We start from the raw sequence: 14,919 nt of genomic DNA, 5'->3' as shown, positions 1-14,919 counted from the left end.
TCCCAGTGCTTTGGGAGGCCGAGGCGGGCGGATCACAAGGTCAGGAGATCAAGACCATCCTGGCTAACACGGTGAAACCCCGTTTCTACTAAAAAATACAAAAAATTAGCCGGGCGTGGTGGCGGGCGCTTGTAGTCCCAGCTGCTTGGGAGGCTGAGGCAGGAGAATGGCGTGAACCCGGAAGGCAGAGCGTGCCGTGAGCCAAGATCGAGCCACTGCACTCCAGCCTGGGTGACAGAGCAAGACTCCATCCCCCCCCCCAAAAAAAAAGAAAAAATTATCTGGGTGTGGTGACAGACGCCTGTAGTCCCAGCTACTAAGGAGGCTGAGGGACTTGAGCCCTGGACGTGGAGGTTTGCAGTGAGCTGAGATCATGCCACTGCACTCCAGAGCAGGACTCTGTCTCACCCAAAAAAAAAAAAAAAAAAAAAAGATAATATTGTGGTTTGTTCTTTTTTTAAGATTCCTAATCTTTTAGATCTACATACTGAAAATGTTACAGATAAAATGATACAGTGTCTGGGATTTGATTCAAGGTAATCCAGAGGGAAGAAGATTGACCCAGCAACAAGGACCTCTAGCCTCATGGCACAAACAAGAACCTTTTTCCAGGGTTTTGCTTCTCTTAGATGGTACCTCTTCATTTTTGTTTATTTTCTTGCAGAACTCTCAGAGATTGAGCCCAATGTATTCCTTCGTCCTTTTCTGGAAGTGATTCGCTCTGAAGATACCACTGGCCCTATCACTGGACTGGCACTCACCTCTGTCAACAAGTTCCTGTCCTATGCACTCATAGGTAAGAGCTCAGGCTTTGTTGCATGATCACAGCACTTCATTTACCACCTTTCCTGGGGTGCCTAGGCCTTAGGCAATGAGCTGGTGATAGTGGGAAATTTTTTCCAGTCATTTCTTTTCTTGTAGAAGATAAATAGGATTGTTACTGGTTATTCATCATGCTAGCTGACTCACGTTGTACAGGGTGGGAAGGGCAGGAGAAGAAGTTTCCTCGGTACTCTGGCTTCTCTATGCTTTCAAAGAGTTAAGGGTATGGTACCTTACTCTTGGAAGTTTGGTTAGGTTTGTTTGTTTGTTTGTTTATTTATTTATTTTTTGAGACAGAGTCTCACTCTGTCGCCCAGGCTGGAGTGCAGTGGCATGATCTCGGCTCACTGCAAGCTTCGCCTTCCGGGTTCACGCCATTCTCCTGCCTCAGCCTCCCGAGTAGCTGGGACTACAGGTGCCCGCCACCACGCCCGGCTAATTTTTTGTATTTTTAGTAGAGATGGGGTTTCACCGTGTTAGCCAGAATGGTCTCGATCTCCTGACCTCGTGATCCGCCCGCCTTGGCCTCCCAAAGTGCTGGGATTACAGGCCTGAGCCACCGCACACGGCCTAGATAGGTTTATTTTTAAAGTTATTTTTTCAGACATAATGCATGTACATTATAACAAGACAGACAATAAAGAGATATTGAAAAGAAAAGTTAATTGTCCTTCCTGTATCTTTCTTAATGTTCCTCCTCCTCCTTTAGGGAAATAGTGTTAACAGCCTGGTTTGAATCTTTATGTTTTTCTATGTCTTTATAAATGAAGTACCATCCCTTTTTAAAATGAAATAAAGCCGAGTGTGGTGGCTCACGCCTGTAAGCCTAGCACTTTGGGATGCTGAGGCGGGTGGATCATGAGGTCAGGAGTTTGAGACCAGCTTGACCAACATGGTGAAACTCTGTCTCTACTAAAAATACAAAAATTAGCCGGGTGCAATGGCGGGCTTCTGTAATCCCAGCTACTTGGGAGGCTAAGGCAAGTGAATCGCTTGAACCCGGGAGGCGGAGTTTGCAGTGAGCAGAGATCGCACCACTGTACTCTAACCTGAGCGACAGAGCGAGACTCTGTCTCAAAAAAAAAAGAGAGAATAGAATAAAATGAAATAAAAATAGGATTATATGCTGCGTATTTTCTTTTTTCATTTAGTAATATTAACTTGCTCGGGCACAGTGGCACATGTCTGTAATCCCAGCACTTTGGGAGGCTGAGGTGGGCGGATCACGAGGTCAGGAGTTCGAGACCAGCCTGACTAACATGGTGAAACCCTATCTCTACTAAAACTACAAAAATTAGCCAGGCGTGGTGGTGCATGCCTGTAATCCCAGCTATTCGGGAGGCTGAAGCAGGAGAATCACTTGGACCCGGAAGGCAGAGGTTGCAGTGAGCTGAGATCACACCATTGCGCTCCAGCCTGGGTGACAGAGCGAGACTCCATCTCAAAAAAAAAAAAAAAAACCCTCTATAGTATTAACTTAAATGTACATGATATAACTATTCATCTGATTTATTCTTTTATATTGTAGAAAATATATATAAAACTTGCCATTCCCATCAGTTTCAGCTTACAATTAATTGGCATTAATTACATTCACAATGTTGTGCAGCCATCACCACCATCTGTTTCCCAAACGTTTTTATTACCCCAAATAGAAACTTAACATAATGGGGAGTTAACGTTAACCAATAATTCCCCATTTCTCTCTCCCCTCGCCCCTTGTATGATTTTTTTTAGTAACTCTATAATTTTCATAGTGTAATATAGATATAACACAATTCATGTGCTCATTCTTAATATTTAAGATTGTTTCCTAGTGAAGTCATAAATAATGCTAATATAAGCACCCTTGATCACATGTCCTTATTAATAATTTTTTTTTTTTTTTGAGATGGGGTTTCACCATATTGTGCCACCACGCCAGCTAATTTTTGTATTTTTAGTAGAGACGGGGTTTCACCATATTGGCCAGGTTGGTCTCGAACTCCTGACCTCGTGATCCACCCGCCTCGGCCTCCCAAAGTGCTGGGATTACAGGCATGAGCCACAGTGCCCGGCCCCTTATTACTAATTTTACTCTTGTATGAAAGATTTCTGAACTTGGGATTTCTGGATTAAAGACCATGTGCATATTACATTTTTATAGCTATTACCAGTTTGCTTCCCCAAAAGGTTATATCGTTTACACTTCCACCAGCAGTGACTGAGAATTTCTACTTCCTTACCCTGTCATCAGCACTGAATATTATCAGTTTTATTTGTGCCAGCTTGGTAGGTAAAAAGTGGTATTTTCTTTTTATTTTTTGAGACAGGGTCTTGCTCTGTCACCCGTGCTGGAGTGCAGTGGCACAATCACGGCTCACTGCAGCCTTGACCATTGGGCTCAGGTGATCCTCCCACCTCCGCCTCCTAAGTAGCTGGGACTATAGGCACACGCCACCACACTCAGCTAGTTTTTGTAGTTTTAGTAGAAATGGAGTTTCTCCATGTTGCCCAGGCTGGTCTTGAGCTCCTGAGCTCAAGAAATCCATCACCGTGGCCTCCCAAATTGCTGGGATTACAGACATGAGCCATTGTACCCAGCCTCTTGTTGTTTTTATTTCCTGGAGGCTGAACATTTGAATTTCCTGTCTTCACTTCTTTTTTAAATTGAGTTGTGTTTGTTTTTCATGTCAATGTGTACGAGTTCTTTGTATGGTATGAATATTAACCCATTGCCTATCATAGCATTACAAATATTTGCTTCTAATCTAGGCCAAATATTTCCCCTAATCTATAGTTTATCTCTAAATTTGTTCATGGTGTCTTTCTTTGGATTTCTTTTTTAATTGGTCTTGACACTCAATTCGGGAATTCATTTCCCTGATTGGCAGCCCATGTACAAGGATGAAGAACATAGAAAACAGGCAGCTGTCTTTGTTTCTTAAGTAGGGAGACAAAATATAAGGCTCAGGCTTTAGCTAGCCAGAAAAGAAAATAGTCTTCAGTTCAGGGCAAGAAAACCCTTTATCTATTCTAGAAATGTTGGATTTGCTTAGCTGATACATTCAGGATCCTGAGCCGGAATCCTGGGTACCAGCTAGCTTCTGAACAGGTGCCTCAGCCTCTCTGACATCCTAGTCCCAGCTTCATACTTTTCCTAAACAAAATCAGGCCCAGCCACTTCCAGCCTTGCCCTGAGCACCACCTGCAGGTCATCTCTCTTCACAGCCTCCCGTGACTGCCGCTGCTGTGCCTTTTCTCTCTGCTGTCTTGTTGGTGTTACTCTCTCCCCTTCCTGGAATTGGCAGACGGGCTGGTCATTGGAGACCTCAGGCCAGCTGGTCATTGGAGTTTCCTGTGGTGGGAAAGGAGAATGCTGGAGGTGGTGATTGCAGTGGGCATGAAAAAAAGAGCAGGAAGGAGTGTATGAAAGCCAAAAAAGCAAAGGAGATGGGATTGGCAGATTTCCCTGAAGTTGGTTCCAGAGTAGCCAGAAGAGGAGGACATTTTAAAGAAGGGTTAGCCGGGCGCGGTGGCTCAAGCCTGTAATCCCAGCACTTTGGGAGGCTGAGACAGGCGGATCACGAGGTCAGGAGATCGAGACCATCCTGGCTAACACGGTGAAACCCTGTCTCTACTAAAAAATACAAAAACCTAGCCGGGCGAGGTGGCAGGCGCCTGTAGTCCCAGCTACTTGGGAGGCTAAGGCAGGAGAATGGCTTAAACCCAGGAGGCGGAGCTTGCAGTGAGCTGAGATCCAGCCACTGCACTCCAGCCTGGGTGACAGAGCAAGACTCCGTCTCAAAAAAAAAAAAAAAAAAAAAAAAAAAAAAAAAGAAGGGTTTAGGCTGCTCTTCTAGAAGAAAACTCCTACCTCTTGCTCCTGTGATCCAAGGTTTCAGGGATTATTTTAGATCCTCTTTCAAGGACTGGCCTTTTGTTTGGCCCCATACGGCTGCCAGACCAGAATTTTTGTGCCACTGATTTCATGGGTTGCTAGCAAGCCTTGCCTATGGTTCTTGTCAAAGAGCTGTCACTCTAGTCTGCCTTTTTATTTTTTATGGGTTTTTGTTGAGACAGAGTTCACTCTGTTGCCCAGGTTGGAGTGCAGTGGTGCGATCATGGCTTACTGTTGCCTTGACCTCTGGGGCTCAAGTGACCCTTCTACCTCAGCCTCCTCAGTAGCTAGGACTACAGACAAGTTTGGGTTCTCAGCCATCCCCTGAGCTTTAGACTCAGGAACTCCCTGATTTCAGGTACCAAGAAAGAGAAAATGGGCTGGGCACAGTGGCCCACACCTGTAATCCCAATACTTTGGGAGGCCAGGGTGGGTGGATCACCTGAGGTCAGGAGTTCAAGACCAGCCTGGCCAACATGGTGAAACCCTGTCCCTACTAAAAATACCAAAATTGCTGGGTGGTGGTGGGCACTTGTAATCCCAGCTACTCGGGAGGCTGAGGCAGGAGAATTGCTTGAATCCAGGAGGCAGAGGTTGCAGTGATCCGAGATCACGCCACTGGACTCCATCTAGCCTGGGTGACAGAGTGAGACTCTGTCTCAATAAAAAAAAAAAAGAGAGAAAGAAAATAACAATAATATCTTATAATTCCTGTGACTAAAATTAGGAGGTGTTCCTGCATTATGCCGTGCTACCTCTGGAGCAACTTTCTCTGTCACTTGCAAAGCTTTTTCATATGCCTGCCCTTTCCCCCTACTTAGGCTTCCCTTTTAGAACTAAACAGCCCTGGAAAGGATCCTTCAGAGCAGACCTAGGGCAGGAGCTAGGCAAGACCCTTGATGGTGACAACTTATTTGGCTATTTCTCGTGGCTATTTAATACATGAATGAAATGGGAGCTGAGTTCCCTGCTTGATAGTATTTGTGTTCATTTCCAGCATGGTGCTGGTTGTCCGACCTCTAGCTTCTCCCCTCTTATTCTGTACAGCTGAAATCCTCCCTCCTGCCTGCCCCCTAGCTAGTCAACCTCCAGTCCTGTTTAGTTTATCTTTTTTCTCTCCTAATGCCTGTTAAGCTGGAAACAGGATTCTTGCTCATCATCATATTTTAAATAAGAATGAAACTAAAAGAAGAGGTCTTTGGGCTGGGCATCACGCCTGTAATCCCAGTACTTTGGGAGGCCGAGGCTGGCGGATCACCTGAGGTCGGGAGTTCGAGACCAGCCTGACCAACATGGAGAAACCCCGTCTCTACTAAAAATACAAAATTAGCCAGGCGTGGTGGTGCATGCCTATAATCCCAGCTACTCGGGAAGCCTGAGGCAGGAGAATCGCTTGACCCAGGAGACGGAGGTTGCAGTGAGCCAAGATTGCGCCATAGCACTCCAGCCTGCCAACAAGAGCGAAACTCCGTCTCAAAAAAAGGTCTTTGATCTGCTGTCACGTGGCACCTGGATATGAGTACTGGCAGCAGTGAGTGTTCATTTCCTCCTCCTGCTCTCCTAATTCAGTTGCGCCTGAACACAAAACTCCAAAAGCAACCAGAGAGAGAAGCTGTGTTGAAAGATGAAAGGAGAAAAGGCCACAACCTTGGCATTCAAAGCTTTGACCCTACTTAGTTCTTGTTCTGAGTCAAAAACTCTTATTTCCAGGCTCCTCCTCTATGAAATTAGTAGATTTATACTAGTGATTCCCAGAGTATGGTCCCCTGCTCGGCAGTGTTTAACTTCAACTGGGGTCTTGTTAGAAACACAAATTCTCAGGCCCCACTCTGGGCATACAAAATCAAAACTTCTTGGTGTGGGCCCAGCAATTGAGAACCACAGTTTTACCCAGTAGATTTTGTGTTGAGGAGCTTGTTAAAAACCAGTTATGGGGCCGGGCGCAGTGGCTCACACCTGTAATCCCAGCACTTTGGGAGACCTAGGTGGGTGGATCACCTGAGGTCATGAGTTCGAGACCAGCCTGGCCAACATGGCAAAACCCCATCTCTACTAAAAGTACAAAAAAATTAGCTGGGTGTGGTGACGGGCACCTGTAACACCAGCTACTCGAGAGGCTAAGGCAGGAAAATCGCTTGAACCCAAGAGGCAGAGGTTGCAGTGAGCTGAGATCACGTCATTGCACTCCAACCTGGTAAACAAAGCGAGACTCTGTCTCAAAAAAAAAAAAAAATTCAGTTGTGGGCAATTCTCATGTAGCTCAAGGAGTCGTGGGTTAGGGAACTAGAGAGGAAAAATTGTCTCTCAAAGCTAGACGGGCTGCCTTACCTTTTATCTCTCTCCTCTCCACATCACTTAATCTTTCCTTTTTTGCTGGAGCAGATCCCACCCATGAGGGCACAGCAGAGGGCATGGAGAACATGGCAGATGCTGTCACCCATGCTCGTTTTGTGGGCACAGATCCTGCTAGTGATGAAGTTGTCCTGATGAAAATCCTTCAGGTAAGGGAGAGGGAAATAGCAATTAGGCTAATGGCCAGGGGCTGGTGCCGCGGACTCTACTTACTCTGCCCACAGCATGAAGCTGTGTTTTGACTTCACTGGGGCTTAGGGGAGCTACTTTGTTTCCAAACAAACAGCTGGGGTACCCAAAGTAAAAGCTTTTTCCAAGGAAAATCAGTAAAAGCTTTATATGAAGTGATATCAAATACCAGAAGCCTTAAATACACTTGTACCTCTGGCAGACTGTATTTGTGCCGTCCATCTCTTGGGCTCACGGGCTAGGGCTGGAATGAGTTCTGAAATATGTCAGGGTCATAAAAAGTGAAGAAACAATTCCCAGGACGAGCTCCTTGGAGACCTCTCTACCAAGCTGAGGTGAGGTCAGCATTCTTGCTAACCACTCTCTCTTACCCTTGAGTACCTCTCAGTACCTTGTTTATCACAGTATTTCCTTTTTCTTCCTGATAGGTTCTACGGACTCTGCTGCTAACCCCAGTGGGTGCCCACCTAACCAATGAATCTGTGTGTGAGATTATGCAGTCTTGCTTCCGGATCTGCTTTGAAATGAGGCTCAGTGGTAAGTGCTTGGATATTAGCCCCTTCACCATTCCTGGGGCCAGTGTCTGAGTATGAATACAGGAGGCTGTCTTCCCAGAGAGTTGGAAAATTCAGTACTTCTCCATCATCTATCTCATGCAATCATAAGGGTCTAGAAGAAATCTCTGTACTTGGATATTGTGAAGCTAGAGTAGAGACCTCAGCCCATTATGCCAGGGCAGGATTTGGGATGGATCCCAGATTGACTTAGCCCAGGCACCAAATCACCCTCTCTTGGGGTTTGTGGGATTGACACCAACCTACAAACCCCCCAGAACACATCTATCCCTCCCCTTTTTTCCCTGACTCAGTAGTGCCACCTAGTGGGCCAGTAAAGTTATGGCTGCCAGGCTGAGCTGGAGCTGGTTTTAATAAGTTTGGCATAATCCTTGGTAAACAGGGTTTGGAGGGGAGTCTGCTCTGAGAACCCTCTTGATAATAGCACAGCAAGTAATGACACCTGTGTTATTTGTTTTTGCCTGTGCAGAGTTATTGAGAAAATCCGCAGAGCACACTCTCGTAGACATGGTGCAGCTGCTCTTCACAAGGTAAACCTGCTGCTGTTTGCTTCAGCCCGGCTGCCCAGGCCTCTTGAGTCTGCCTGCTTCCACACAGCCACATCAGGGACCTGGCCAACCCCACAGCCACATCAGAGGCCACTGGGATTATGGATTGGGGGTAGTTCTCTATGCCCAGGGTTACTGAGCAAGGGAGGAGGAGGAAGGAGCTGATTTCGCCTCAGGTGGAGGCAGAGGGTTATTTAGTATAGGCCAGCAGACCTCATTATGCTTCCCAAATTTGTGTTTGTTTCTGTGCAGGTAGCAGCTGGGAAAGGGAACCCAGAGAGGAAGCCAAACTCAAGGGATCCTGATTTCTGTGGGAGAGGGCCAAGGTTAGGGTGACCAGCAATTGTGATTTGCCCGGGACTGTCCTGATTTCAGCACTAAAAGTTCTGCATCCTGGCAAACCCTTCTCAGTCCCAGGCAAACCAAGATGGTTGGTTACCCTTAGGTAAGGCCCTTAGCCTAGGGCCTAGGAGGCCTTTTATACTAGGCCTGTTTCCTGCACCTCCTTTCAAAAGACTCACAGAAGAGCTGAGGCAATGGCTTCAAACCTTCCTCTGGGATTTCTTTTTGCTCTCAGATCTATAGATAATAATCCTTATTATCTACAGACTAGACTGCCCTTGGACCCTGCTGCAAAGAATTTTTTACTCCTCAGGCTCAAATTTACTGGTTTCAAAACTTCAACCTGCCTGTTAATTCTTCCCTTTTGCCTGCTCTCCTAGGGTTTTGATAGACTGCCCTCCCCCCATCTCTTGGCAGCAGTATTTGCCAAGTGAATATAAGCAGGAAGGAATCAGTCTTAGGATAAAAAGAGCCTCCACACTCCAAGGGCACTTACCTTGCTCTCACGACTACCTCCTTTTGTCCATGTCACACATCCCCCGATTCCTGTGGCTCTTTGATGAAGCTCTGAAAAGGGTGAAATTAGTCTGCTTCTCTTTTGTAGCCTTTTCTAAGACACAGGGCATGCTCTGGCTCAGAGCACCTTTGGTTTGTGGCTGGCATGGAGGGGGACATTTGTCATTATCCCTAATGACAGTTGATGGATTCTCTATCTTATAGGTTACCTCAGTTTAAAGAAGAACCCAAGAACTATGTGGGGACCAACATGAAGAAGGTATGATGTGAGAGCTGATCTGCTGTCCCTCATCCAAACCATAATCTCCCAACTTCAGTGCCTTGGGGTAACCTTGCTTTGCAAAGATATGCTTTGCTTGGAATCTAGAAGTAGCTCTCACTCCTTTAGTGAGAAATATATTATCTCTCAGATATATCCCTTCCCCAGCTTTTCCACTCTGGCCTATCTTTGAACCACCATGTCAGCTGGTGAGCCAGTTCTTCATGGAGACTGCATGGTACCCATCAGTCTTGGCTAAAAATGTCTGTTGACAAAGATGAAAGTCCTGCATCCCCTCAAGATTTAGCCTTATCCGCAGGTAGAAGGCCTAGAAAGGCTGTGTCCCAAATCCTACCTCAGTGCTGAATTAGACTGGGCTCTTGATTGTGCTAGTCTGTATTGAAGAAATTAGTCAAGCTTGACTCCAGACATTTAAGAACCGAAGGGTTCTTAAACTGCTAGGAGAAGAATGGTGGTCAAAAGAATGGCTTCTTTCTATCTTGAACTGAAGCCCTGGACTTCACAGGCCTTTGATGAGGATTCTGCTTGCAGCCCTAAGAGGTCTTACCTATGGAAATGACCCTTAGTTGTGTGGTGCATGCACCTGACCTTCTCCTCTCCCCTGCTATCCATCCCCATTCCTGCCCTGTGCCCTGTTGGTGTGTGTCTGAGTTTATTTCACTCTGTTTAAATCGTGCGTTTGCCTGTCTTTCGCAGATATCTCCATGTCTCCTCAACAAACTGGAGCTAAGTAGTGGGGAGCAGACCAAAGCCCTGAACCAGTTAGAGAGGGTACTACTCTTTAAGAACCTCAAGGTCTCTCTCCCTCTCTCTCCCTTCCCTTTTTTATTTCTTTAAATGTTTATTTTGTATATGTAACACCTGGGTCCCATTTCCATTGTATAGAGCACAATTTACCCTTCCCTAGTAACACAGCACGGCTTTGGAAGAATTGCACGTGATTGTAGCTTTGCAGTGTTGGGAATTCTCCTGGGCATCTGGTTGCCTGGAGACAGGAGAAGGAAGACTTGAACATCACATAGTTAGCCTAGAAAGCCTGGGGTCTGCTGTTACCTTGTGGGGAGGCTTAAGATCTACCATTTCTAGGGAAACTATGAGGGACCTTCAAGACCCTTCCCCCTTCTCCTTCTCCTTGTCTCAGAGCTGGCATAAAGAGCTTAAGCACAGTCCTCAGCTGTATCTGGATACCTGGACTGGGTTTGGAGGGAAAGGGTAGTCCATCGAGTTGGGATCTGTTTTTTTTTTTTTCTTGGTTACCATTAAAGAGGTCATTCCAAGGATTAGAACTCTAGATTGATGGAAAGAAGCCAGGTGCCAGGATAGCCCAGGACACTGGGAATACTTTGGGATCTGTAAAGATCCCTCTGTCCTCTAAAAGTCAAGGTGTAGGGTAGCTTAGGGAGGGATCCAAGCTAAAGATTACCCTGATCTGCATATACCTGCCTTAGGAAGAAAGGAGAGAGAAGGAGGTGTGGACTATCTGGGCTATCCATCACAAGAGTGTGCATGCTGAAGGTGTGGTTGTGGACATACAGGTCATTGAAAATAAAAAACTCTGTGTATGTACACCTAGCTAGATAGTCCATTGGCCCGTGTTCTCTTTGAATGCGTTGTGTCATTTCATTTGTGTGCTTGCATAGTCTCAAGCTGCAGCTCTCATTAGTGGCTATCCAGCATGTTACCATGATTATTAACCTGGGACCTGCTCCTTTTTTGTAAAGCTTACACTGTCCTTTGGAATACAGAGTCATACAGTTAAGGTGGTATAGAGTTCCATGAATACCTACTGCCCACCCCACACCTTCAGACCTTAGGAAAAGGAGAACAACTATACCTTACGAGGGGTGAGGCGTTTGTGAGAACTGGCAGCCTCTTGGCCCCTACTCCAGCCAGGAGGCTGAGAACACTAAAACACTCATTGAAATAATCAGGTTGGAGCAAGCTTTGCAGAAGATAGAGAAGGATGTGAAAAACTGATCCTCATATGGGGAGGAATCTCAATGACTGACTGGCTTCTCAGTGAAAGTAGGACTGCCTGGAGTCCCTGAAATGTGGCAGCCTCCTGGAGAGAAAGGCTCCCTCATAAAAGTAGATCCAGTTCTTAGTTCTTTTGGGAGCTCAATGATAACTGCCAATAGAGCCAGGAGGTCCCTCATTGATCTCTTGGCCTCTTGTCCTTTTGCATATTTGGCGGGCTCTTTTCCCATAACGTTTTTTACTATGAACTTGATCCAGTTGAGCTCCAGTGGTTCCTGGGGAGAGGATTCTTTTGCTTCCTGCTTAGCTATAGTGCTCAGTATGCCTGAAGCTCAGTTCTAGGCATATGACTGCAGGCATTTTGGAGATGGATTATCTAGAAGTATAAATCCAATATGAGGCTGTTGCTATGTTACTAAGAGCTGGGGGAAGGAAGGGCTCAGCTCTTCAGCCTCTTTATTGGAAGGAGCTATGGGTAGGAATGGAAGAAGTATGTGTTTTCTAAGCAAGGAATCAAAGATTACCCAGGTTCTGAGAGCTTGGGGGAGCTTAAGGAATGGAGTCTATCCCTAACAAAAGGAATTGAACAGGCCATGGATAATAGGATATATTTAGCCTTTAGGAAGAGGCAGAGAGAAAAAGTGCTTCTACTCTCTTTAGAGTCATTCTAATGGTTTCTGGAATAGCGTTGCCATTGCCATTGTCGGAATGGTCCAATCCAGGAATGGTCTATCAGTCTAGGAATAATTTAGAATGACTCTGTAGAGGGACTGAGTTCACACCCAACTGAGAAAACATCGGGACTTAAAAAGCAAAATAGGGCCGGGCACGGTGACTCACGCCTGTAATCCCAGCACTTTGGGAGGCCGAGGCGGGTGGATCACGAGGTCAGGAGATCAAGACCATCCTGGCTAATACGGTGAAACCCCGGCTCTACTAGAAATACAAAAAAAATTAGCCAGGCTTGGTGGCAGGTGCCTGTAGTCCCAGCTACTCGGGAGGCTGAGGCAGGAGGATGGTGTGAACCCGGGAGGTGGAGCTTGCAGTGAGCCGAGATTGCACCACTGCACTCCAGCCAGGACCACAGAGCGAGACTCCATCTCAAAACAATAACAACAACAACAAAAAATGGGCCTAAACAAAGTAACTTTGAACTTAGAATGGAGGAAATACATAAAAACACAGATCCTAGGGAGTAGTCAACAGGTGACAGAGATTGTCCCTTGCCACTAAAAAGAAGCTATAGGAAGAACAGAAATACAGCAAGAGGGTAGTGGAACAGAACAAGGAGTCAAGGAATCAGTGGCCTTACCATCTGACAACATAAAACTGCATCTGGAAAGACCAATAGTGAGAGGGACAGGTGGTCTCATTGATACAACAAATTGGGAGCAGCAGAGAGCACAGCAGCAGCATTACATGACCTTCTATGCTGAACTCCACAAATAAACTGGGAGGCCATTCCTTCCTTAACTCGAAGGAATGAGCTTTTGACCAGTCTGATACAGAAATTCCAGAGAGTAAGAGGTATGTTCGCTGGGTGCGGTGGCTCACACCTGTAATCCCAGCACTTTGGGAGGCCGGGGCAGGCAGATCACCTAAGGTCAGGAGTTAGAGACCAGCCTGGCCAACATGGTGAAACCCTGTCTCTACTGAAAATACAAAAATTATCCAGGCGTGGTGGCCCACACCTGTAATCCCATTTACTCGGGAGGCTGAGGCAGAAGAATCACTTGAACCCAGGAGGCAGAGGTTGCAGTGAGCTGAGATTGTGCCACTGCACTCCAGCCTGGGTGACAAAGTTAGACTCCGTCTCAAAAAAATATATATATATATATGTTTATGGTTTAGGCCCAGTTCATAAGCAATAAGAAAGCTAGGACAGGAAGGAATAGGCTCTCATAGTTGGATAAAACTACAAGTAGGAGACTGCTTTACAAGCTAGTTGAGGAGGAAAGCCGGGAGACCATGCACCTGTAGATGTGAGTGTCGGGGCAAAGGAGACCCTGCCCTTACACTTTCTGCAAGAGGGTCATGCATCATCCATAGGATTCAGGATTTCTTGCTTAATGTAATACTCAGGACCCAGAGAAGCAGAATGATAAATGTGAGGGCTGGCCCTACCAATGACCAGCCCAGAAACAGAATGTCACCTTTTACATGGAGACTGCCATGCCAACCTATGAAGTAGTAAATGTAGAAGCCAAGTTAGAAGAGTGGGAATGTGAACTGATGGTCTAGAGTCTTACTTTAGCACAGATATTTCTATATCTAGAAAACAAGATATAGCTTGTTTTCTAGAGATCAGTAGGACTAAATGAAGGGAGATTAATAGGGATAGTGTCTTAGTTTGAATACCAGTGCTAATGGGGTATGATATTCCCAGCTGAAAATGAGAGCAGGAGGCATGAGTGATTCATCCAAGTGGAAGAAACAGAAGAGATCCCCTCGGCCCCCACGCCATATGACCAAAGTCACACCAGGTTCAGAGCTGCCCACTCCCAATGGAACCACCTTATCATCTAACCTCACTGGTGAGTGCCCTGGACTGCTTCCTCTCATTAGAGAGAAGAAGAGCTCCTTTCTGTCTTAGGGATTTTGAAATTGAAGACCAAGCAACTGAGGGGCTTTGGTTTTGGTGCTGAGAACAAAAAGGGAAACTCCAGGTCAAATCAGACTGTGACCATTCAGCAACTCTGCAGCGACTTAAGGTTGTTCTCTGACAACTTTAGAGACCAATATATGCAAAGATAAGCATGTAATCTGGGAAACAAGAGACCCTAGTACCATGGAGGGTTTGTTTTGCCCACAGCCTCTTTCTTCTCCTACAAGCATCACGTACTTTTCTTGGCAGGCGGCATGCCCTTCATTGATGTGCCCACTCCCATCTCCTCTGCAAGTTCAGAAGCTGCCTCAGCAGTGGTCAGCCCCTCTACAGACAGTGGCCTGGAATTCTCCTCCCAAACCACTTCCAAGGAAGACCTTACTGATCTAGAGCAACCTGGCTCTCCAGAGTACAGCACAGCTACAGAGCCTGGGAGCAGTGAGCTAGGTGTTCCCGAGCAATCTGACCTCCAGGTATGACTTGGATTTTTAAATTTCCCTCTTCAATATTCCAGTGTGGGAACTGGCTTGATCCTTTGGATCCTTTATGCAGGACTTGGCTCAAAAGAAGCTTGGGGTAGCTTCAAAAGAAGCTCTGATCTTTCCTGCTTCTCAGAATTGGTTGTGCTGCCTAGAAAACCCACAGCATAACTCACTGTGAGAGGTGGCTCATGAGATTTATCAAGTTATACATACAGGTAGTACTTGACAAAAGGGAAGGAGCTGGCCATAGCTTTTTCTGGAAGGTAATGATCGAAATTCTAAGCCTGTGAGAGCCTCTGTGTCTCTAGGGTTCTAGTTACTATAGGTCAATGAAGCCTCAGGAGATGTTTT

The 14,919-nt window shown here is 46.1% G+C and overlaps 1 protein-coding gene and 1 long non-coding RNA gene across 11 annotated transcripts in view; one reads left to right on the top strand and one right to left on the bottom strand.

The window, feature by feature from the left end:
* GBF1 (golgi brefeldin A resistant guanine nucleotide exchange factor 1) overlaps positions 1-14,919 on the top strand; it is a 137,794-nt gene that overhangs the window by 98,781 nt on the left and 24,094 nt on the right. For 5 of the 10 annotated variants that reach the window (XM_017944270.1, XM_017944271.1, XM_009215242.1 and 2 more), the window contains 8 exons: positions 665-796; positions 7,085-7,203; positions 7,672-7,780; positions 8,288-8,348; positions 9,429-9,483; positions 10,201-10,299; positions 13,868-14,015; positions 14,336-14,559. In XM_017944270.1, coding sequence (XP_017799759.1) covers positions 665-796; positions 7,085-7,203; positions 7,672-7,780; positions 8,288-8,348; positions 9,429-9,483; positions 10,201-10,299; positions 13,868-14,015; positions 14,336-14,559 — 947 coding nt within the window. The remainder of the gene's footprint in view (positions 1-664; positions 797-7,084; positions 7,204-7,671; positions 7,781-8,287; positions 8,349-9,428; positions 9,484-10,200; positions 10,300-13,867; positions 14,016-14,335; positions 14,560-14,919) is intronic. The other 5 variants (XM_009215246.3, XM_009215245.3, XM_009215244.1 and 2 more) reach the window with 2 other exon arrangements.
* LOC116269417 lies at positions 4,068-7,119 on the bottom strand. Its single transcript, XR_004176912.1, has 2 exons — positions 7,031-7,119; positions 4,068-4,159 (listed from the first exon to the last, which is right to left on the bottom strand). It is a non-coding gene; the product is annotated as an uncharacterized LOC116269417 (long non-coding RNA).

The sequence above is a fragment of the Papio anubis genome, chromosome 11, assembly GCF_008728515.1.
Source record: "Papio anubis isolate 15944 chromosome 11, Panubis1.0, whole genome shotgun sequence".
Classification (NCBI taxonomy): Eukaryota; Metazoa; Chordata; class Mammalia; order Primates; family Cercopithecidae; genus Papio; species Papio anubis.
The sequence above is the reverse complement of the archived record's forward strand: the minus strand, read 5'-3'. Positions and strand labels throughout refer to the sequence as shown.